Source organism: Hemicordylus capensis, chromosome 4, assembly GCF_027244095.1.
Source record: "Hemicordylus capensis ecotype Gifberg chromosome 4, rHemCap1.1.pri, whole genome shotgun sequence".
NCBI classification, from domain to species: Eukaryota; Metazoa; Chordata; class Lepidosauria; order Squamata; family Cordylidae; genus Hemicordylus; species Hemicordylus capensis.
Genome location: NC_069660.1, coordinates 156,413,004 through 156,436,308, shown reverse-complemented (window position 1 = coordinate 156,436,308; position 23,305 = coordinate 156,413,004). Strand labels below are relative to the sequence as shown.

At 43.0% G+C, this 23,305-nt stretch overlaps 1 protein-coding gene and 1 long non-coding RNA gene across 6 annotated transcripts in view; one reads left to right on the top strand and one right to left on the bottom strand.

The window, feature by feature from the left end:
- Nucleotides 1-613: 613 nt before the first annotated feature.
- On the bottom strand, nt 614-3,893 carry LOC128322603 (uncharacterized). Its single transcript, XR_008305811.1, has 2 exons — nt 3,464-3,893; nt 614-852 (listed from the first exon to the last, which is right to left on the bottom strand). It is a non-coding gene; the product is annotated as an uncharacterized LOC128322603 (long non-coding RNA).
- The window catches only part of CEP350 (centrosomal protein 350), a 139,902-nt gene continuing 120,232 nt past the window's right edge, over nt 3,636-23,305 (top strand). For 3 of the 5 annotated variants that reach the window (XM_053244150.1, XM_053244151.1, XM_053244149.1), the window contains exons 1-4: nt 3,636-3,914; nt 15,734-15,819; nt 16,607-16,650; nt 18,671-18,785. In XM_053244150.1, coding sequence (XP_053100125.1) covers nt 15,747-15,819; nt 16,607-16,650; nt 18,671-18,785 — 232 coding nt within the window. In that variant the 5' untranslated portion in view covers nt 3,636-3,914; nt 15,734-15,746. Of the gene's footprint in view, nt 3,915-15,733; nt 15,820-16,606; nt 16,651-18,670; nt 18,786-22,280; nt 22,428-23,305 lie in introns of those variants that run through there. The other 2 variants (XM_053244152.1, XM_053244153.1) reach the window with 2 other exon arrangements.

Below are 23,305 nucleotides of genomic sequence, written 5' to 3'. Positions count from 1 at the left end.
TAAGCCCAGCTAGGGGGGAAATTGCTGCTGGACATTTGGAGAAGAGAATTGACAGATGTAGGAGGGGCTGCATAGCAACAGTCTCTTATCTCAGCAAATAGAGTTTAGGAAACAGGTGTTTGCTGAGACAATGTCTAGTTCTGCCCTGATGCTCCTAAGGAAGACTATCCTGCAAAGTGGGTGCCATACCCTCTCTGAGAATGAAATGTTCATGCACTGATGGACTGAACCTTTCTAAAGAGTGGCTTGCATATGAAGTGGGGGTTCATCCCCAAGCACAGGGAAGTCTAGTGTCATTTAATAACCTTCCATTTATATTGTAGCAGCGCAGTTCTTTGACTGCTTATTAGTCAAACCCACTGAAAATAGTGGGACTTCCTTCTGAGTAAGTGTCCATAGAACTGGATTGCATGTTGACCAGAACATTGTGTATGTGCAGCAATGCCATTTCATGGTGCTATCCCTGCAATAGCCACATATTCTAGATACCATGCAGTGCCATCACAAACAGGTTCTCATGCAGTACAGAAATCACATGAGAGCATTTCCACAAATTATGTTACCGACACTTTCATGCCTGGAATATATCGTAAAAATTATTAATGTGGTGGCAGACAGTGGAAGATAACCATTTTAATATGCAACATGTACATTCTAGGTTTTACATTTGAATTACAGATGTGGGAAAGCCAATTGCTTGAGAAAACAATCAAATACGCCGAAAGAAATGCAACGGCATCCTTATGCAGTCCATCACACCTCAGAATGGATGTTCTATTATGACCAGCTGACCCATGGTAGGGACAAAAGTCTATTCATCTTTGGGCACTCTATAGCTTTCAGAGATCTCTTCTGTGGGGGTGGGTGGGAGGAAAGAATATGAATTAGTCTCAGCAAAGCATAGGAGGCTGGATGTCTCACCTTAAAAGCAAGGAACAGTCTTGTGGCACCTTAAATATGTACACATTTATTGTAGTTAAAGCTTTCACAGACTGCAACCCCCTTCATCAAATGCATTGAATGGTCTTCTCAGTAGGTAGAAGTATGAGTGTGTGTGTAGATATGCACATAGTTATAGAGGAGCGTGCATGTGCGCACACTTTTAGAGGAAATAATGTAATTAGTGGAGCCAAATGACTGTAAAGGAAGAGTCTGTGCTAATTTTATGTCAGACATACATGCATTTTAAGATAAGCACAATCACAATTCATGTGATTTCACAATGTTCCTAGCTTTGCAAAGTACATTAAGACCTATAGTCGAGAGGGATCTGTTGTCTTGGCCATAATTTTGAATAGGTTCAATTGATTAATCAAATAAAGTTTAGTTGATTACAGGGACAGAGGTGCTACCACTGAGCGGCCATGTTCAAAGAACATGGGTCAATGGGGGTGCCAGGGGGTGCCACTGCAAGCCCTGTCATTGGCCTCTAATCTTCTCACTCCCCTGTCTCTCTGCGGCCCCCACTAAGTGCTGGCGCTGGCTTCCTGCCTTCACTCCTCTCCAGCCGAGGCAATATAATGACATTGCCGTGTGGTGGTGTCATCATATCGCCTTGGCCGGAAAGAAGTAAAGACGATTGGCTGGTGCCAGCACTTATGGGGGCCGCAGAACAGCAAGTGGGGTGAGTGGGGCTGGTGATCAGTACTGGCACTTATTGGGGGCCATGGAGTAGCTGTTGGGGTGGGCTAGTGGGCTGACTGATGCTGGTAGTGGCAGTTACTGGGTGCCACAGAATGGCTAGTAGGCTGGTGAGTGGGGTGGGTGAGTAAGCTGTGACAGTGGCTGAGGAGGAAGTGGCAGAGGCAGCACCTAAAAAATGTGGGGGGTATGTGTGTATTGCCCAGTTACTGACCATGACAGGTAGCTACACCAATGGTTTAACTGGCCACTTTTAACTTGGCAATGGCAAATTTCCATAAGGGAGCCTACAAACTACTGGCAGATTTTTAAAATAAAATTTTGATGCAGTGTGCTTTTGTAATAGGGCATAAAAAGGGAAATATGAAAGACATGTAATTCTAACACTGTATGGCAGAGTTTATTCAATTTTTATTGTACATTTCCTTCAATACATGATGGCAGCTAGGCAGATGTAGCAAGGTTTAAGATTAATTAGTTTAAAAGCAGATTATTAATCAATAAACAGTCCAATTGTCTGTATTTACTAAGGGTAGTACTGGTATTTTTGATTGGTATCTATTCCTAGCAAAACACAGTTGTCCCTATTTTGCCTTTTGGAAAAATGTTGGGTTATATCTCTGAATTAACTCTCTTGAGTGTGGCATGAGCAGCAGGGCCAGCCCGCCAATGAGCTGTGGCGAGGTGGCCCCCTTAGGCAGCAGAATGGTGGTGGACACTCCATACCACCTTTTTCTCTTTTTCCCCTGCCTCACTGGGAAGTGGACCACCCTTTCCCAATCTGGTGGTCGTGTTGGGGTTTCTCAGGCTCTTCCTTCCACTTATCTTGTTCTGCTCTAGGGCAGGGAGTGGAGTGAACTCCTTTGGAAAAGACAGAAACCAGAACAAGATTAGTGAGTGGAGGAGCCTGAGTGATGGGTACCACTGCCAAGAAGGTGGAGCTTGAGGGGGCAGCTAGGCAGTGACTTGGCACACCACATTAGGTGGGGTGCTGGTTCTGACGCAACTCAACGCAAGCCACAAGCATGTGAGAGGCAATGTTGCCCTTCCACCCGCTCCCCCACCACTCCTATCCAGATAGTTATTACAGCTGTTCTGTAATAAGGACAATTAGATCTGCTTTCTGATTAAACATTCTATTTGGCATTATTTATTAAATAATAATAATAATAATAATAATAATAATAATAATAATAATAATTTATTAAATAAAACTGTTATGATCTATTTAATATACAATAGGCAGGGAATATTTAGCAATACAAAACCAGGAAGGGCAAGACTCAGGTGGCGATCCTTGCTCTACGAATAGATGCATTTGGAAATACACAAGAATCTCAGTTGGTATGCTAAGGCTGTAGTCCTCTGAACACTTGGGAATAAGACTCACTAAACTTAACACTTACTTCCAAGTAAACATACATAGCCTCGAGCTGCACGGGTGAAATCTTATGGACACTTCTCTTGGGGGTATATCCCATTGGACTTTAGAGCTTACTTTTGAGTAAACATGTTTATGATCACATAGCTAACAACATGTCCCTATTTTCCCATTCACCTGAATGGGAAGATAGGGATATGTTGGCAGGTATGTGATCGCAGGGTGTATGACTTTAATCGCTCTCTCGTTTACTCCGAAATAAATCGGATGGTATGATTTTTACAATTCTGTGATATAGTCTTGATTTTGTTTTTAACGAGTCACTGACCACCCTGCGAGTTTGTTCGCACAAGTTACAAGATACCAAAAATTCCTGAAATATATTTGTGCAAAGAGAAGATGCTTCTTCCACGGAGCATGTAACGCTTGTGCTAATCTCACCTGGGGAGTATACTAGCCTTCTCAGCGTTTGAGGCAGCTAGCGGGGTAGGCGGAGTCTACAGTTTGACCACACTCAACATGTCCGATCCGCGAAATGGAGGGAGGAAAAAGGCGGGACTTATGTGCGCCATATTGAGAAGGTCTAGCCCTTCGGCCTGTATCGCGAGGCTTCCCGGGGCGGCTCCCGCCCTGCCGCGCGCCGCTGCCCTCGTCCCTTCCCACTCTCTCCCCCGCCTTCCTCCCCCCTGCCTGTGTGTCAGTCGTTGGCCGGTAATGGCGCCGGGCTGGCGGCGGTGTCGCCGCTAAAGCGACTGGCTGGGGCCGCCGCCGCCCCTCCTCCTCGTTGCAGCGCTCTACACCCAAGGCTTACGGGATGAGCCGGCGGCCACCGCCGTCGCCGCCGCCGCCACCGGGAAGGAGAAGGAAAGAACGGAGGTGGCGATAAGAACAAGTGAGGCGTGCGGGTCGGAGGGCTGGTCACTCATCTGGCCGGGATTGGCCCGGAGACCGATTCTCCGGCGGGGGCCTTGCCAGGGGAGGGGAGGGGAGGGGAGGGAGAGGAGGGGAGAGAGGAGCGGCGGGGAGCCAGGACGCTTCGCGGGCCGGGGCGGGCACAGCCCGGTCTCCCGCTCTTGCTCCCTCTCTCTCCCTAACCGGTTTCGGCCTCCTGCTTTCCCCGTCGCTCCTTCCCGGCTGCAGTCCGGCCTGGGCTGTCACTGGCTGCTTCCTGGTTTAAAGGGACGCCACTCCGTTTTACAGTGTCGCTTGGCAGATGTCTCGTTCCTCTGAAAGGGTCATGGTCCCTTATTCCAGGCCGTCTTGGCCCAACGAACCATAATAGATTCGTAATTACCCTGCATTGGCTTTAAAACATGTAACAAGTAAACAGATGCTATGGTCAACATGAAAACGTGAAAGAAAAACTGAAAGTTTAAGGAGAAATGTGAATCCAAAAGTTTCTGTGTGCCTTTTAAGCAGTGATTGTATTACTTATTAACTAAGTGGAATCCATTTATTAATTTCATTATGTCACTGGAATACAGAGTGATGTTGTTGTTTTATTTAAAATGGGTGTTGGGTGTTTTGTTCAGCAAGAGGCAGAAAAACAACAAGATCCTAAGGATCTTGCCGTTTCAGTGCATGATCCACTCCAAGTTAAGGACCGATGGTATGTAGTGGTATGTAGGCTTGTCAGTTCCATTAAACTAGTAGTGTAGGGAAGGCACTGTGTGTGTGGGGTGCCCCTTCTCTCCCCACATCAGGTGTGGTGGGGTGGTAGGCTGCCCTACCCCTGTCACTCAGCTGGCCACCATGCACATGCAGCAGAGACAGAAAAAGGGGTGTGTGTGGGTGTGTGTGTGTGTGTGGCTCCCGGGTGCCCATGGTGGCCCTGACAGCAGCTGTGCTCGGGTTCTTGGAATGAACCTGAACTTGGTGTGCAGGATTACAGCTCTGCCCCATGTATTTCTGAGTAATAATGGTTAGGTTCAGGCTGCATGGCCTATTAGTTTCATGCTAAAATATCTCCCATAAGACCCTTCCAGATCAATCCAAGAGTGTGCCTACTCCACTATCCTTTTCCTTACAGTCACCAGTCAGCAGCCTCTAGGAACCCCATAAGCAAGGCTTGAGGACAACAGTAATCCTAGGCTATTGCCCACAGCAACCAGCATTCAATGGCATGGTGCCTCTGAACATAGAGATTTGGTTTAGCTGTTATGTTTAATAGCTGTTGGTATACCTGTTCTGATTCTCTTTTAAAGTCATCTTAGCCAGTTAGTGGCAGCCTGTGCACAAAATGCCACCCCCCTGTGTGCTTTGCAATGGCTGCTTCACTACACGTATGTGGAGACATATATGTGAACACTTGCCTCTGCCTTCTCCTTCTGTCCCATCATATACTCTCTTACCTCCTTCATGCCAGGCTACTAATGAAATGGGGAAGGAAACAGAAGAGGAAATGAAGAACTCTCTCTTTGATGTCTCAGGTGGAGGTGGTGGCCAGGAGTGCTTTTTATCAGCTTAGGCTGATATGCCAACGGCACCTTTTCCTGGAAGAGTGTGACCTTAAGACAGTGGTGCACATGCTGGTCAACTCCAGGCTTGATTACTGCAATGTACTGTACATGGTGTGGCCTTTGTACGGAGTCTGGAAACTGCAATTGGTGTGGAATGCTGCAGGGGCGTAGCTAGGGGAGAGGGGGCCTGTGTTCATCCCTTTTTCTGGCGGCCCCCCAGACTGAGGGAGATAATGAAGAAAATAGGGAGGGATGGAGCTGGAGGGCCCTCTGGAGCTGGGGGCCCGTGTTCGTTGAACCCTTTCGTTCAATTATAGCTATGCCCTTGGAATGCTGCCTCCAGGCTGGTCTCTGGGATGTCCCGAAGAAACCATATCACTTTTGTTTTGAAAGAGCCACACTGGCTGCCAGTATATTTCTGGGCAAAATACAAATTGCTGGTTATTACCTTTAAAGCCCTTAATAGCTTGGGCCCAAGGTATTTAAGAGAATGCTTTTTTCATTATGAATGCTGCCGCCTGTTAAGATAATCAGGGGAGGTCCATCTGAGGATGCCACGGCTCGTCTGGTGGCAACTCAGAGGTGAGCCTTCTCTGTAGCTGCCCAGGGCTATGGAACACATTTCCTGCTGAGATTAGAGCTGCTTCATCCCTGATGGCTTTTAGGAAACAACTGAAGACACATCTCTTCAGCCAAGCTTTTTAGTTGAAGTTTCTCCGTTGAATTTAATTTATTGTTTTAAGTTCAAATTTTATATATGTTTTAAATGTGTTAAATTTTTGGTTTAGTTTGTTGTTGTAAACCACCTAGAGACTGTGGCAGTGGGTGGTGTATAAAAATGATTAAAGAGTTACTCTGTAGAATGTCTTCTGTATTCTACTGCCCTTTCCAGAGAGTACAGGAGACACTTTTCAGAGCATTCACTTTTTTCTGTTGACCATTAATAATTTCTTCTGCTGCTTCTTTCTCCATTTCATTACTAGCCCAGTGCAAGGGAGGTAGGGTGCGTACGTGCTGGGCAATAAGAAGTGGAAGCCATCTTGGGGTGGCTTTTTGCTGAGTGGTGGCTGTGCAGTGGGAGGTAGGGATGTGCACGGAACCAGCAGGGTGGTGGTGCAGCTTTAAGGGAGGGAGAGGATGCACTCCCCCCCCCCCGGCCACATTTTCCCCGCCGGTGCTCAGTTCCTTAAACATCCCCCGGGGCAGCAGCGTATCTCCCTGCCGCACCCCTTCGCTACGTTTACCGGAAGTAGCGGATGTGACTGCGTGCGACATGCGTGAGCGTGCACACGCCGCACTTGTGGGCACACACATTGGGTGCAATGTGCGCGCAGGCGCATCCGCTACTTCCAGGTACTTCCAGTAAGCGTAGCGAAGGGGGAAGGAGGGAGGTACATGATTACTGGTGATGATTAAGAAACTGAGCGGCGGCAGGGTGGGAGTGCATCCTCCCCCACCCTTAAAGCTGCACCCCACTAGCGGAACTAGCCGCCGTGTGAAACGGTTTGCCTCCAAACAGGTTCTGTGCACATCCCTAGTGGGAAGCAGAAAGCAGACAAAGACTGGTGAAGCAGCGGAAAGGTATATTGCCACCCTCTGGATGCCTCTGAAATTCACTGCTTGAGGCAACTGCCTCACCTTATCTCATGCCACCCATGAAGCCAGTAGCCATCACTATATCCTCTTGTTTGTCCTAAACAGTATTCCCTCTAACAGGGATTCCCAGATGTTGAGTACAACTCCCATAATCCCCAAGACAAAGTAATCAGAACTGGGGATTCTGGGAGTTGTAGTCAACAACATCTGAGAATCCCTGTTAGAGGGAACACTGGTCCTAAATATATTGCCGATTAATTTCATTGATCTTGAGTTCTGTTATTAAGAGGAGTGAGAGAATTTTTTCTCAATCTACTTTCTCTGCACCATGCGTAATTTTATAAATCTATATCATGTCCTGCCCCACTCTTGTGGTCAATTTTTTGAAACTTAAAAAAGGTCCAAACACCATAGCCTTGTAAGGAAGGTGCTCCACCCTGCTGATAATTCTGATTTGCTTTTTCTGTACCTTTTCTAGTTCTACCACTGTCCACATGGCAAAACAATGACCAGGGCTAGATACACTAAGCAGGTTTAGAAGTCATGTGGAACTAAGGTAGCCCTTGACTTTGTATGGCAACTCAGCCTCTGGAGTGTGCACTCCCCCCATGCTGCTTGCAAACTACTCAGAATAATCCTGTTTCTGATTGTGGTTGAAATAATCCAGGATGGGTTGTGATGTCTGAACTGACCTATCCTGGCTTATTCTAACCAAAGTATTTCTGTGATCTGAACCCAACTTCAAACCTTGGGTACATTCAAATAAGCCAGAGCTGATCAGTTCAGACCAGTACTTGTGGGCATTGGGGCTGAGGAGGCCGGGAGATATTGCATTTAGCTGGGGGGACTGAGAGTTGTAGTTCAGCAACATCTGGAGGACCCCAGGTTGGGAACCACTGCTGTACAGCTTGGGTATTGGAAATTGGAGTGAGGGAGGGTATTGAAAAGTAGAAGGAAGGAGGAGAAAACTGCTGGTAGCTATTGAAAAACTTACAATGTCCAGCACAGACGGGAAGGATGCAGTGATTTGCTGTGAGGCAGGGAACTTTATCCTTCCTGTCCTCCCCACTGTTTCAGCTTCCTCACTGCTGTTGGCTTGAGTAGTTACTAATCAAGGCTATTCTGGCTTCTCATGGCTTGGGGATGCCTTGAAGTATCACCACCCCAATAAGACAAAAACAGGGAAGAAAGAGACATGCATCTTTCTCTCTTCCTTCCTCTTTCCTTCATGTTTGCTCAAGTTCCAAAATGCCAGAAGATTGCAGCTGTTATTGGCAGTGCTCTTAACAGACACATTTAAGCAATATGGATATGGTGTGGTAACCTATGGTGTGGTTAATTCCAGTTTCACTACTACCTTAGAGCTGGGTGGCTGTCAGCAATGGAGTGGTGGTCTCAGATTTGTCTGTTCACTGGAATACATGGAGTCTACACAACTGACACTATCCTGCAACTGAAGCTACCATTCCATGTTACAAGTACCCAAATGGCAATTACATAGGAAGCTGCCTTCTACCAAGTTAGACCATTGGTCCATCTAGCTCAGTATTGTCTACACAGACTGGAAGTGGCTTCTACAAAGTTACAGGCAGGAGTCTCTCTCAGCCCTATCTGGAGATGCCAGGGAGGAAACTTGGAAACATGCAGATTCTCTTCCCAAAGCAGCCTCATCCTTTAAGGGGAATATCTTACAGTGCTCACATGTAGTCTCTCATTCAAATGCAAACCAGGGCAGACCCGGCTTTAGCAATGGGGACAATTCATGACTTCAGTTCATGATAGAGTTAAAGGGGATCTAGAAGGGAATCCAGTCAAACCACCTGCTTAATGCTTAACAGTTTATGAGCATTCTGGCACTTGTATAGTTGAACAACCATTCCTCCCTCTCACTTTCCTTTCAGTCTGCTCTGGGAAGAGCAGAAGGTTTCAAGTTCCCTGCCTGGCTTCTCCAAGATAGGGCTGAGAGAGATTCCTGCCTGCAACCGTGGAGAAGCCGCTGCCAGTCTGTGAAGATAATACTGAGCTAGATAGACCAATGGTCTGACTCAGTATATGGCAGTTTCCTATGTTCCTATGGGCATTTGTTTTCTTCCTCTGCCCCCTTTCTTTCAACCCCACCAAAGTGGGGAAGCAGAGGCCCTCATCAAAGCTTTCAGTTGGACATTGGTCTAGAGAGGGATGCATCCAGGCAGACATTAGACAGGTGCAGTTTCCCTAATCACTTCCTAGAGATGGCCCTGATGAATTTCTGCCTGATGCATCTCTGATCAAGGCAAAGTGTGGGTGCATGAAGCCTCTTTTCTAAAGCCATCATCATATACCAGACTACAAAGTCTTTGCAGCTTATATGGTGCAGAAGTTAAGACAGGCACCTTAACTTGCAGTTTCCATTCTTTTTACAATACGAGTGAAAATGTAAAGTATCTTAACCCTCATCTTAAACCGAAGGTTTTTGGATTACTGAATGAAATACTATATTGGTTAATTCATTTGGTAATACTTACCTGCTAGATCTGCTACTGATAAATTACTGCAATTATATAACTTTGTGACTGGAATATTCCGCATTTCTTTTTGCTTGTAATCATTCTTTTTTTTAAAGTTATAAAAATTTTAAATAAATATAAACAAACCCCACTTCAAACACACAGTGAAATAACTAAGGGGGTTAGATCTCAGATCTTGTGTAGGAGGAAATAGGTAGAGTTTGTGCAGAATTGAGAGCGCTACAATCTGCTCTTTGACCATTGTGCAACACTCTTGGAAGAATTCAGCTGTGTGACTAGACCTTGAGGTTCAAATAGTGTCCTTTAACTCCCAGAACTCTGGGGAGAAGTATAAACTCCTCCAACTTTGCTTCTTTGACTCTAGGACTTCAGAACATAGTCCATTAAATCCACTGGATAGTTTAAGTGATGGCCTTTGTTCAAATTACAGTGTGTTTAAAAACACACTTTTGATGCATGATATTCTTTGAACTCTGGATGCTTACATTCATCTTTGAAAAGTGGATGCACTTCAGACTCTCCTGAGTGTACTTTACCTCTCCTGAGTGTACTTCTGATAAGGTGGAAACCTTCAGGGTTTTAAGATCCAGTTTCCCATCTTTAATTCCAACTGCAACTTGGAATTTACTTCATTGTTTTTAATTGTAAATGCCTGTCTCTTCCTCCTCTCTTTAGAGTGACCAGATATAAAGGAGGGCAAGATTCTTGTATATGTGTGTGTATATATATGCAGGACTGTAAAAACACACTTTTTGAAATACAATCTGCTACACAAGTATTAAAGAAGCTCTATCCCTTGCATTTGGTCGTCCTTTTCATGTGTGCACACTCTCCCTGTTTATCAAAGTATGCACAAATCAACCAAACATGTAAATATAGTGAAAGTGCCACTGGTTCAGTTCACCTTAGCTTGAGCGTTTGACATTTCCTTAAGAACAGACCTGCTAGATCAGCATCCTGCTTTCAACAGTGGCCACCAGCTGCCTCTGAGAAGCCTACAGGCAAGAGGTGAGGGCATACCCTCTCTCCTGATGTTGCTCCCTTGCAACTGGTATTCAGAGGCATCTTGCCTCTGAGGCTGGAGGTGGCCTATAGCCACTAAACTAGTAGCCATTGATAGACCTGTTCTCCATGAATTTGTCCAAGCCCTTTTTAAAGTCAACCAAGCTAGTGGCCATCACCACATACTGTGACAGAGAATTCCATAGATTAATTACTTTTTGCACTGTGTGGAAAAAGCACTTTTGTTGGTCTTAAATTTCATGGGTTGATCCATGGTTCTAGTGTTGTGAGAGTTTAATGGGATGATCCCTGGTTCAAACACCTGGATCTGTCACCATTGTTTCTAGTTTGGCCCTCAAGTATTAGGGAACAGAACTCTGCCTGAAACCTTGGAGAGTGGCTGCTAGTAGACTAAAATCTATCTCACATGAGATAGATCAATAGACTCAGTATAAAGTTTTTGAAATAGTCATATCAAGATTTTTTAAAAGGACCACTTTTATACTTGGGGCTGACTATTTCTGGAATAAAATTAAATTTTGATAGGGCACTCATCATGAGTGATTTCCTCCACATTTTCTTCCGTATTTACTGTAAAAATTAGGAAAACTCAACTGCCAATATGCTGATGAAAATTGTTGAAATATTTGCAATTTAATACATGGAAGGTATAACATTTGATATGAGACAGTGGTATGGCATTTTTCTGAAGTGGCACTATGGTCAGAGCATTAGCTACAGCTGTTGTGTTCGCTCTCCATCTCCTCTACCTCTTGCCATATTGTTGGTGTGGCAGGGTCACTCACATTTTCCAGTGTGTCAAGTTTTTTATCTTTTTTGTTCAGCTCCAAACTTCCTTTTGATTAGTAGTTTGAACAATACTGTCTGATACTTAGAAAATAGGAGTAGCAGTGCTTTTCTGAAATGACTTACCTTAAATCGTATTTCTTGAAGGTTTTTTTAATTTTTGCAGTTTGTAAGACAGTTCTTTATTAATTCTTCTCTCTTAAATGATCAGCAGATTACTGTTGTACTATGCCTCTAAGTTTTAGACCAAGGTTAATTTTAGACAAGGAGGTTACAGTTGATATTTAACAAATCCTCCAGAAGTGGCTGCTGCCCAGTGTTCTCTAAATTTTTTCATCTGTGTGCAGAATGAGTTTTGTTCTGGGTGGCAGTATCCAGGCAGTGTATGCACACATGCATTCAGAGGGGGGCCTTCCTGATTCAACCTGAGTGGGATCTAAAATTAACTGAGCAGACATGAAAAAACCTCTGAGCGTGCATGCCTTAGAGGAAACACTGAGCCTGTATTGAATGGGGTCAGTTCTTTCCCTATTTAAAAATGTCAGTCTTCGTTAGATTAGGCTTTGTGGACTACTTTATATGATCTCAATTCAGAGCTTATTTTGGTCACCTCTTCCCTCCAACTCCACTTAACAAAAAAACAACAGCACAACATTGTTCACATTCTAACCATTATTTTCATAGTTAAGTTTACACTTGAAGTAATTTTAGCTTTATTTTCTGGCCCAGTTATGCTTTTCTTTTCTGATTTCAGGACCCAAATGTTATAGATACTGTACATAGAGTATTCTACTTCTATATTAGGTCCTAAAATGTAGAGGGATGGGTCTGGCAGTAATAGTGAAACTGAAAAGTGTTTACAAATGTTGGGATTTTAAAGGATGTTTCTTTGTAGCTGTAGCTGTAGCATGTTTGATCATATAGGCAACACATTTACCTCTGGCCATAACTTTTCTTCACCTTAGACAAAGGTGATTTTTCTTCGCCTTAGACAAAGCTATAAGCCTTGGTGCCCAGTCCTTGAAATTTTCAGTGTTTCTACAGGGACTGTGATCCATTCTCTACAGATAAATATGAAATTTAATTGGAAATGTAGTATTTAGGATATTCATAAAGGATATTCTGGAGAAGCAGCATAGTAGTTTATTGAGTTGCCAGTAAACTGGAAGAAGTTGGTTTTGATCCTGTAGTCACTCTTCTTATAAAAATGGTGTAACTATCAAAAGCAGATGGTGGGGATACAAAATCTCTCCTCTAGCTGTGAAGAGTCCCCACTTTTTAATATGAGCAGATTCACTCTGGGATAATAAAGTGGAAAACCCTTCCCTACAAGTAAAGCTTGAGCAGTCTTAGGACTTCAGGGGTGTGTGATTAGGGCAGGACCCAATAAGGAGTGACACTCTAACAATAATAAGGATTTATTAATAGTTGGTTGATAAGGAAAACTCAAGCAAATCCTTCCTCAAGTACTACAAGAATCATGCAGTCAGATCCAAGCACTTGCAAAAAAAAATTCTCTGACACATCTAACTAACTGGTCCCTATCCTTCCTAATTACTTTTCCAGGTAAGGAGCTTCCAGTTGATCCCCAGCCCAAGGCTGTTATTTTCTCTCTTTCTTACAGTAGTTGCTGATCAGACCTCACTCTAAGGCCTCCAGGGAAGAACTGAACTCTAGGACACCCCTGCCCTACTCCTTTATAGGCTGTTGTCCAGTAAACCCTGCCCCTCACTCTGGATTGGGCTGCAGGGATTTGATTTTTCTAGGCTTCCTTCCTTCCTTCTTTGGAGAAGCCCACTGTCCAAGCGGTTGCTCTTGTTGAGGCCTAGTGCTCCCTTAAGCCTGACTATCACTACAAAGGGTTAAACTGATTCATTGAATATAGGTCCATCGGGGCTATGAACCATCATAACCACATGGAACCTCCATGTACAGAGGCAGCATACTTCTTGGTAGCAGATGCTGGAATCAAACAGGATGACCATCACAGTCATGCCCTAATTATTATTATTATTATTATTATTATTGATTATTGTTTACATAGTCAGACAGGTGTTGTTGACTGGTTTGTTTTATCCAGACATCGAGTCCTTCCCAAGGACCTGGGATGGCTGAATTTTATTGTCAATGTTGTTGCTGTTGTTATAGATATCGTCGCAGAATTTAGGCTGTTCCCAGTAAAGTTGCTTTTTGTAATTGGCTGATGGTGATTTCTGTGGCCCCTATGGTGTTGAGGTGCTCTTCAAGTTGTTTTGGAATTGCACCTAGGGCGCCAGTTACCACTGGGATTATTTTGATCTTTTTCTGCCACAGCCTTTCAATTTCAATTTGTAGATCTTTGTATTTTGTGATTTTTTTCTATTTCTTTTTCTTCTATTCTGCTATCCCCTGGTATTGCTATGTCGATTATTTTAACTTGTTTTTCTTTCTTCTCGACTACAGTTATATCTGGTGTATTGTATGGCAGGTGTTTGTCTGTTTGTAGTCGGAAGTCGCATAATATTTTTGCATCTTCATTTTCTACAACTTTTTCAATTTGATGGTCCCACCAATTTTTGGCTACAGAGAGCTTGTATTTTTTTGCAGATGTTCCAGTGTATCATCCCTGCTACCTTGTCATGCCTTTGTTTGTAGTCAGTCTGTGTGACCTTTTTACAGCAGCTGATTAGGTGGTCCATGGTTTCATCTGCTTCTTTACAAAGGTGGCACTTGCTGTTTGTTGTTGACTTTTCTACTTTTGTTCTCATTGCATTTGTTCTTAGTGCCTTTTCTTGTGCAGCCAATATTAGACCCTCTGTTTCTTTCTTCAAGTTGCCATTCTTAAGCCACTGCCAGGTCTTGGTGATGTCTGATTTTCCACTTATATTGTGCAAATATTGACCATGCAGTGGCTTATTTTTCCATTTTTCTGCTCGGTTCTTGACTTGTTCTTTCTTGTAGGCCTGCTTTCTTTCATTGGTGTTGAATAGTTTCTTGTTCTTGACCATTTGAAATGCATCTTCTTCACTGTCCTTGATATATTCTTCAAGGCCTCTTTTCTCCTCCTCTACCGTTTGATGGACTTGCAGCATTCCTCTTCCACCTGAGCTGCGAGGAAGGTATAGCCTATTGACATCACTGCGGGGGTGCAGAGCATGATTGATGGTCATGATTTTCCTGGTCTTATGATCTAGCATCTCTAGCTCTGCCTGGGTCCAGTCTATTATTCCTGCAGTGTATCTGATAACAGGTATAGCCCAGATGTTTATGGCTTATATGTTGTTCCCGCCATTGAGTTTGGACTTTAGGATTTTTCTAACTCTCCTGATGTATTCCCTTCCCATTTTTCTTTTAACTTCAGTGTGTGTGCGATGTTATCAGCCTGGAGAATGCCCAAGTATTTGTAATGTTCTTTCTCTTCCAGGTTCTCGATGTTGCTTCCATTGGGCAGTTCTGTTCCTTCTGTGTTTGTCACTTTCCCTCTGTTCATTGTTAATGCAGCACACTTGTCTAGTCCAAACTCCATTGCTATATCGCTACTGAATAATACGTTAGAAACAACTGGTGTCAGCAAAAACATTGAGATACTTATAAAATAAAGCAATGAGCAAATAGATTACACAGTTAAGAATCAATGGCGAGGCACTTGGACAGGTTAGCATTAGAAGAGGTATTTTCCAAGGGGACTCACTATCCCCTCTGTTGTTTGTAATGGCCATGACCCCACTTTCACAAATACTAAACAAAACAGGCCTTGGATACCAAACATCTACAACATCAAGTAAAATAAACCATCTGCTCTACGTGGACGATCTGAAGTTGTATGGAAAGTCCCAGTCAGAAACTGAATCATCATCATCATCATCTTTGTTATTATTATTATTATTATTAAGCTTCCAAAGATTGCTCGTTGGCCACTATTACAAACAGGTTGCTGGACTAGATACAACAACAAAAAATATTTATATACTGCTTTTCAACAAAAGTTTCCAAAGCGGTTCACATGGAGAAATAATAAATAAATAAATAAGATGGCTCCCTGTCCCCAAAGGGCTCACAATCTAAAAAGAAACATAAGGCAGGCACTGGAAGTACAGTGCTGGGGTGGATAGGGCCAGTTACTCCCCCCCTGCTAAATAAAGAGAATCACCACATTAAAAAGGTGCCTCTTTGCCCAGTTAGCTGGGGAGATTGACCTTGGTTTGGTCCGATAGAGTGCTTCTTAAGTTTCTTCTTGTAATTACAGTGAACTTTGCTTAACAGAACATATTTTGGAGGTTTAAAATCTACCCCCCCTTTTAATGATCAACATATGTGTTCTTGTGGTGATTAACCCTGCTTTGAATGTTTGTATATTGCAGGTGAATTGACAGGATGTGGAGCAACAAGCCTAATGAGGTGCCTTTACAAAATACAAGGTCCTCCCAGAGTAGGGATTCCATCAGAGGTAGGGCTTTCTTTTGTTTTTCCTAACTTGGGAAACAGTTTTGCTAGACTTGGCAGCATGTGCTTATTGTATTGGAACAATGGCTTCCCAATAGTGTTGGAGTGCAAATGCCTTCTGATTTGGGGAAAGTGGTTAGACCACAGGCTGTTGGCTCTCTCTTTCTTTGCTTCCAGCTTCTGTTAATATGCATCCAGGTTATCACTTGCAAACTTTTCAATAAAAACTGATCTTTAAAACTGCATTAAAGAGTAATAAAACGACAGTTCTGATTGCTGGAATTGGCATGGCTATAAGTGAAAGTTGTGCACAGCTTTAACAGAATCCTTTGCAGACTACACATCTGCCATCCTACTTAGTAGAAAAGAAGCTATTTATATAGGAACCATAAGTATGATGTGTTAATTTTGTTCAAGCAGAAGCTAATTTATTTTGGCTGGCCAATTAATTATTTTTTGTATTTTTTTTAAAGCCAGATGCTTCTACAGTGTTAAGCTCAAGGGACTACTTTTTATATGCTTTTTCCTGTGCATAAAGTATCATTGCACTTATTTACAGACAATGTATTTTGTCTCATGTAAATAAGTTAAAAACATGAGCTTCTGATTGTTTTGTTTTATATAAAGGATAACGTTTGTTTTGTTCGGGTGACAATGCTCAATAGTTAAGTGTGCAAAAAATCATATTCTAATGGGGATAGACTAGTTTAAAATAACTATTTGAGCCATGCCAAATATTTGCATGAAGATGCATTGAACTAACATGAAATTGCTTTGAATTCTTTTTGCAGATTTAACCACAGTATGGGATGCTTTTTCGCAGACTAAAGCAGCAGTAAGTATTTTTTTAGTACTGAAATCTATAGAAGCCCCTCATAGTCATATTGGATATGTTGTAACCATTCATGGAATTAACCTTTTTGTGAAAAAGGTGCCATTTCATGAACTGAAACCACTTCCTGGAGTGACACTTTCCTTTCACTAAGTGAACAGAATTTCTGACCATTTCATGCGAAGGAGGTCATGTTTCTTCACTAAATGAAATGCAGGAAATGGACAGCAGTTACTGACCATTTTATGAAACTGAGACCACCTCTCTCCACTTAATGAAACTCCCCTTGGAACAAAATGTTATGTTTGCTACAAAAAAATAAAGAGAAAAGGACACAATGCTCCTGAGAATGCACAGAGTACTTTGTTTAAAATGTATTTGAAAAGTAGAAATCCTAGAAATATAGAGCACTGCTTGTGAGGTCTCTCTTTTTATTGCAGTGCATATACATCAATTATAGCCTGAATCATAGATAAGGAATGGGCCCTAGGAAACTGACTTTTCCTGAGTCACACCCTTGGACCATGTAGCTCAGTATTATGTACGCTGACTGACTGTCATGGCATGCAGCTCTCCAGAGTTACAGTCAAGGGTCTTCCCCAGCCCTACATACTTTCCCATATGCTTTCAGTTTCATTTCAGTTTATCATGGTGTTCCTCAAGAACATACAGTCGGTGGGGGTAGCGGGCGATTGAATTATCCTTTTGAATTAGCTTTGGCTCTGTTTAGTTTGGAAGGCTTTTTCCTGAGGCAATGCTAGGTCAGTGTTCCTGGACCTGGCAAAGGAATGCTTATGGAGCAGTTAATGTCCCTCAAAGGTGGGGTTAATGACCCTAATCCTTTATGCGAGAAGCCATTGAATTAGAGTACAGAAGCCACATATCACATCAGGGTGGGCTGGCAAAGAGCTGTTCTGTGTGTTCTCAGAAGCGCTCCTTTTCTCTTTCTTTTTGTAATAAACATACCATATTGTTTCAAGGGGGTGGGCTCAAAGGCTTTATTAAGTGGAGAGAGGTGTTCTCTGTTTCATGAAAGGCTAGGAGATGCTGTGCATGTTCTCTTCTGTGTAAACATTTGATTAAGTGGAGATAGGTGGTCTCCTTCTCATGAAATGGTCAGTACAACCAGTCCTCTCAGTGAAGGGAGGTGTCATGTCATTATAGTAGGTGGTTTAAGTTCATGAAAAGGTTAATCCCACTAAATAGTTACTACAGAGGTACAATTTCTCCATAGTTCTAAACTTGTTAAAGAAAAAATGAGGTGGTTTGTTGGGAGAACTAGGGAGCAAGGACTTTTTAGTCAGTGAGAAGGTGTTGAAAGCTGTGGTTGGCATTGTATCTATCACATGCAAATTCTAGTAGCTGAACAGCTTCTGGGAAAGCTAATATGGATTTCTTGAAAGTCAGCAAATGGTGTTTCTTTGTCGAGGGAAGCAAGTGGATGCCTTTCAAAAGATAGGGTTTTACTTTATCTGCAGCCTTATAAGCCATGGTTTGCAGTCTTGAAGTGACTTTATAAAACTGAGCTGTTTGATTCTTTCCTCCTCAGGCTGAATAAGTACTGAGGAGGAAATAACAGTATGAACAGGAACTTATGAGTTACGTGCTGTTCTGTACTTCCTCTAGCATCTAGAATTGGTGTACTAGATTTTCATTCTCAATGCATATATTTTAATAGAACTTGATAGTAAAATCCTTTAAAGTCATCAATGCACTGTAAATGTTGTTTAAGGTTTTCTTTTTAAAGATGTCTACAGTAAAACCTAGTTTGAACTAATCTTCATACTCAAATTGGACTCCAGTCATGAGACTATACTAGATTATACAGAGGGGTGCTGAAATGTTGTCGGCACAAACCCAGCTCCATTCTACTTGTGCTGAGAATATTCCAGCCATCTGTTATGCAACCCACCCAGTTTGTAAAGCTGTGATTTGCCTACTTTTTAAATGAGTGTGGTAGTGGTTAAACACCTTTTTCTTATGAAATTGAACTGATTTATATATATTTATATATAAACTCTAGCTGCGACACATTGAAAACAAATTGGAAGTAGCTCCTACCAGCACAGCTGTGTTGGATTCTGTCATGGATGCCAAGAAGCCATCTGCTAGTACTACTAGGAAAATAAGTAGGAGAGGTATGTATTATAGAATTGGATGGGCCCTTCCACAAATGGGTTTGCAGGTGCTCAGCACTCTAAGCCAGAATGCTAGTTGCATGCAAATCCACATATTTGGTGGCTGGGAAATTTCACGTTTGGCATGGGAGGTAGATGTGTTATGCCCTGATTGTGTAACAGGAAGCACCTCTTTGGGTGCTACAACTGCTGATTGATGTCTGGAAGCACCCTAAAGAACAAAGATAAAGAGATCATTTGGGGCAGTTTTCTTCACTCTTTTTCTAGTTTTTCTTCTTCATAAGACTTCTAACAGCATTACATTTTGCTGTACTAAAAGTCTTAATGTCTACCATTATCAAACTGTCTTTGTGCTATATACCAGATCACTGCAACTAATACTATGCCAGTATAGTTAGGATGAGAAATTGTTTCAGCATTCTCCCATGGGAGAAGCTCTGAGTGTAACCGCCGCACCTAGATTCCCACATGCCATCCTAGCTGCTGTGCAGACATCTCAGGCTGCCCTGCGTCACTCCCTGCCTGCCCCCAGAGCCCCTGAGATTCACTGTGACCCTTAGCTGCCCCCTCACCAGTGCTGGATGGACACTTAAAGGGCCCACACTACCACCACCACACCAGTTGGGGTACTTGCCCTGTGTTCTGATTCCTCCTGATGGTGGGGGCTGAGATTTCTGATGTCTGAAATCCCACTTTACCAACACAAACTGCTGTAATCTTCCTCACGTTCTTATTCTGAACTGGCATGTAGTGGACTGTAGTTACACAGGACACAAAGAAGTTCACACAAGAAAAGTGCAATCTTAGCAAGCTTTCCTCCCTGCTTCGTTCAGACTGAGGGTTAAGCACTTGTGTTGCTAGCAGCATGAAGACAGGAGGGAGAAAGGCATCCTGAATGAATGATCTGTGAAACTGTTGTGTGTCTTAAATTTTTGCCTGGAAATTTACTGTAGTACATAGCATTTGGGGGAAGAACTGTGCCTTCTAGAGATACACCTGGCATATTTTTAAGAAGGTATGCTGAATTTCTGGTTGGCTATTTACTGTATCAGTGCCATTTTGGGGAAGCACTGTGTCTTGTAGAGATGTATCAGGCAGAAATTCATTGGGGCATCTCTAGAATGTGATTTGGGAAGCTGCATGTTTTGAATTTCTGCCTGGATGCAACCCTCCCCAGCTCAATGTCCAGCTGAAAGACCAAGGCAAAATGTGGGTCCATGAAGCCTCATTTCTAAAGCTAGCATAATATACTAGATTGTACAAAGTCTTTAGAGCTTATATGGTATGAAACTTAAAACGGGCACCTTAATGAACAGTTTCCATGTTTTTTATTGCACGAGTGAAAATATAAAGCATTTTAACTCGTATCTTAAACTAAAGGTTTTTGAATGACTGATTTAACCATTTAAGACAGCAAACCTTTTAACAATTTTCCCACTGCCCAAAGTCGCAGCAGTAATCCTGCAATAATCCAGCTGGTCAGTGAAGTGCCTTCTGAAACAAGGTTTTCACAGCTTGCATTTTACATTCCATGTTAGCCTCTTTTAGGAGCATATTCTAGAGAGAGAGAGAGGTATGAAAAAAGCTGTCTTGCTCTTTGCTGTAATCAACTAAACTTCTGACAGATGAGTAAGACTCCAGCAGAAGACCTAAGAGCATGGGCAGGAGGATGATACTCTGAAGGCACATGGTGCAGTAACTTGAGCCTTATTTGGATGCTATGAAAAAGGATGCTCTACACAAGTGTCCAGTGTCACTTAACTGTCACTTACTCAGCCCGTCACTCACCTTCTTCCCCTCCTGTGCTGCTCACAGTTTCAGCAGTGTTTGTCTTAAGAGGTTAACATTGTAACTGTGAGTGAGAGGAAGATGCATGATGGACTGGGGTGGGGCTTTTGGGCTTGCTTTGGATGCTCTACTTGTTTTTGAATAAGGCTTTGATGCAGGGTCTGGTCAGTGCTTTGATGGGAGACTGTCTGGGAACTCCATGACTATTGCCTTATTCTTTCCAAAGAGAAGGTGGGATAAATGCAATAATAATAATAATAATAATAATAATAATAATCTTTATTTGTTAGTTGCCCCATAACAAATTGTTCTCATAACTTTGCTCCATGGGTGACAGTAGATCTTTGATATTAAAAGCTATCTGATAGAAACCTTAGGTGATTAGACATAATCTAAAAATGTAGAATGCTTTATGTGTAATGAAGCAGGCTGGTTAAAGTTGTGCAACTGGTAGAGGTGTGCTATTCGATTTGAGCTCAGATCAAATTGCAAAAACACAAATTGATTCATTGAAAACAGCTGGCTTGGCTTGGCTCAACAAATAGGAACTTAGGAAGGAACATAGGAAACTGCCATATACTGAGTCAGACCATTGGTCTATCTAGCTCAGTATTGTCTTCACAGACTGGCAGCGGCTTCTCCAAGGTTGCAGGCAGGAATCTCTCTCAGCCCTATCTTGGAGAAGCCAGGGAGGGAACTTTGAAACCTTCTGCTCTTCCCAGAGTGGCTTCATCCCCTGAGGGGAATATATTGAAGTGCTCATACATCAAGTCTCCCATTCAGATGCAACCAGGGCAGACCCTGCTTAGCTATGGGGACAAGTCATGCTTGCTACCACAAGACCAGCTCTCCTCTCCTAACCAGCTCTCCTCGCCTCAACCTTGAAATCAAATCAACTTTGAATCACTTAAATCAATTTTAGTGATTGATTTAAGTGTACCATTTTGTGTACCATTTTGAAGCCTATTTTTCTGGGCAGAGCTGGAGGAACAGGCCTCAAAATGGCCCTTGAATCACCCAAATTGATTCAGGTTGAATCTGTGGTAATTCTTCTGAAGTGGTCTACCAGTAACGAGTTGGCAAGTAGACCAACCCTCTGCTCCAGCCTTAGCACATCTGCTTGCCTCGGAGGACTTGCCTACTGAGTAGACCAGTCCTCTGAGGCAGGCAGACACACTATGTAGACAAGTCCTCTGAGGTGGGCAGACACGCTGAGTCCAGAGCGGAGGGCTGGTCTACCTACCAGCCCCAGTTGGTAGACCAGCTCTCCCAGGAAAAACTGCCATTTTATGGCCTGCTTTTCTGGGAAAGCTTGTCTACCAATTGGGGTTGACAGGTAGACCAGGTCTCTGCTCCAGACTTAGTGCGTCTGCCCACCTTGGAGGACTGGTGATGGGTAGACCCATCAACCTCAATTGGTAGACCAGCTCTCCCCAGAAAAACAGGCCTCCAAATGGCCCTCGAATCACCCGAATGGATTCGGGTTGAATCGGGGGTGATTCTCCTTGACCCTGAATCAGGCCCTTTATTTGAAGGGTGATGCGATGATTCAAGGTTCAATCCCCTAATCAAATCAACCCTAGTAACTGGTATTAACAGTTTGCAAACAAAGGTTGGGCCATCAACTTCTCTCAGCCTTCTAGAATGTCCATTCAGTGACTGCATGATGACTTCATAAAAAGCTCTCAGTGTTAGCATTGGATGGTCAGTTGGCACTTGCCTTCTGAAGGCAAGCTGGAGTTTCTGGGCTCTAGCCTTTGCTTGCAATCATGGGTGTCCTTCCTATGATTATGTCACCTTTGATGCTTACACCTGAGCTTCAGAGTAGACATTTGGTGAAGGCAAAGCTGGAAGGTATGCTAAAAGAGTGAATGTTTGATTTATCCCTATTATATGGATAAATGTTCTCCCTTACTTTGGAAGTAAGACTCCTTGTTCCAAAGTAAGGGAAACTGTGTATATAACCCTACACTTCCTAAGCTATTATATTTTTGAAATAATTCATTTAGAATGATTATTTTTGGTAAGTAAAAACTTTATCTCTTATTCCTGAAAGCTTGAAACTGCTTCTTAGAGATAGTGGCTGACAATCCTAACGAATGAAGTGGGTGGGTGCATAAGCAGCAGCTACAGGGGCGCAGTGGGACTGCCCTCACTGCTCTGGGTGGCTCTGTTCTTCGGCAACAGAACAAGAACAACTCCAGAGTGGTCTCCTTCCTCCCATTTCCGGAGGAAATGTCACTGAAGGTAGCAGTGTGTTTCCACTGTACAGAGGAACACTTTGAGAGCATTCCCGAAGAAATGACCACACTCTGTTGTGGAACAACATACGCAGAATGGAGGCACACAGTGCGACTGGAGCAATCCTACTTTGTCACCGTAGCTTCTGCTTAGGCATCCACTTCATTAGGATTAGCCAGTGAATACCCAGCTAACTAGGCAGAGAGACAGCTTTCAAAATGGTGATTATCTTATATCTGGCAGGAGGAAAGCAACTAGCCCTATTCAACCCCAGCACAAGATCCCTCCTGTGGCTATTGCTGATGTCTACTTTGTGTTTCTTTTTAGAAATTGAGCCCTTTGAGAGACAGTGAACCATCTTATTTTTCTATGTAAACTGCTTTGAGAATTTTTTCAGTACACATAGTAGTAAGTGAAGAATAATTTGACTACTACTCTTGAGTTCTAATTGAACCCCAAGAGATACCTAGTGGATTGCCTGATTTCTGCTT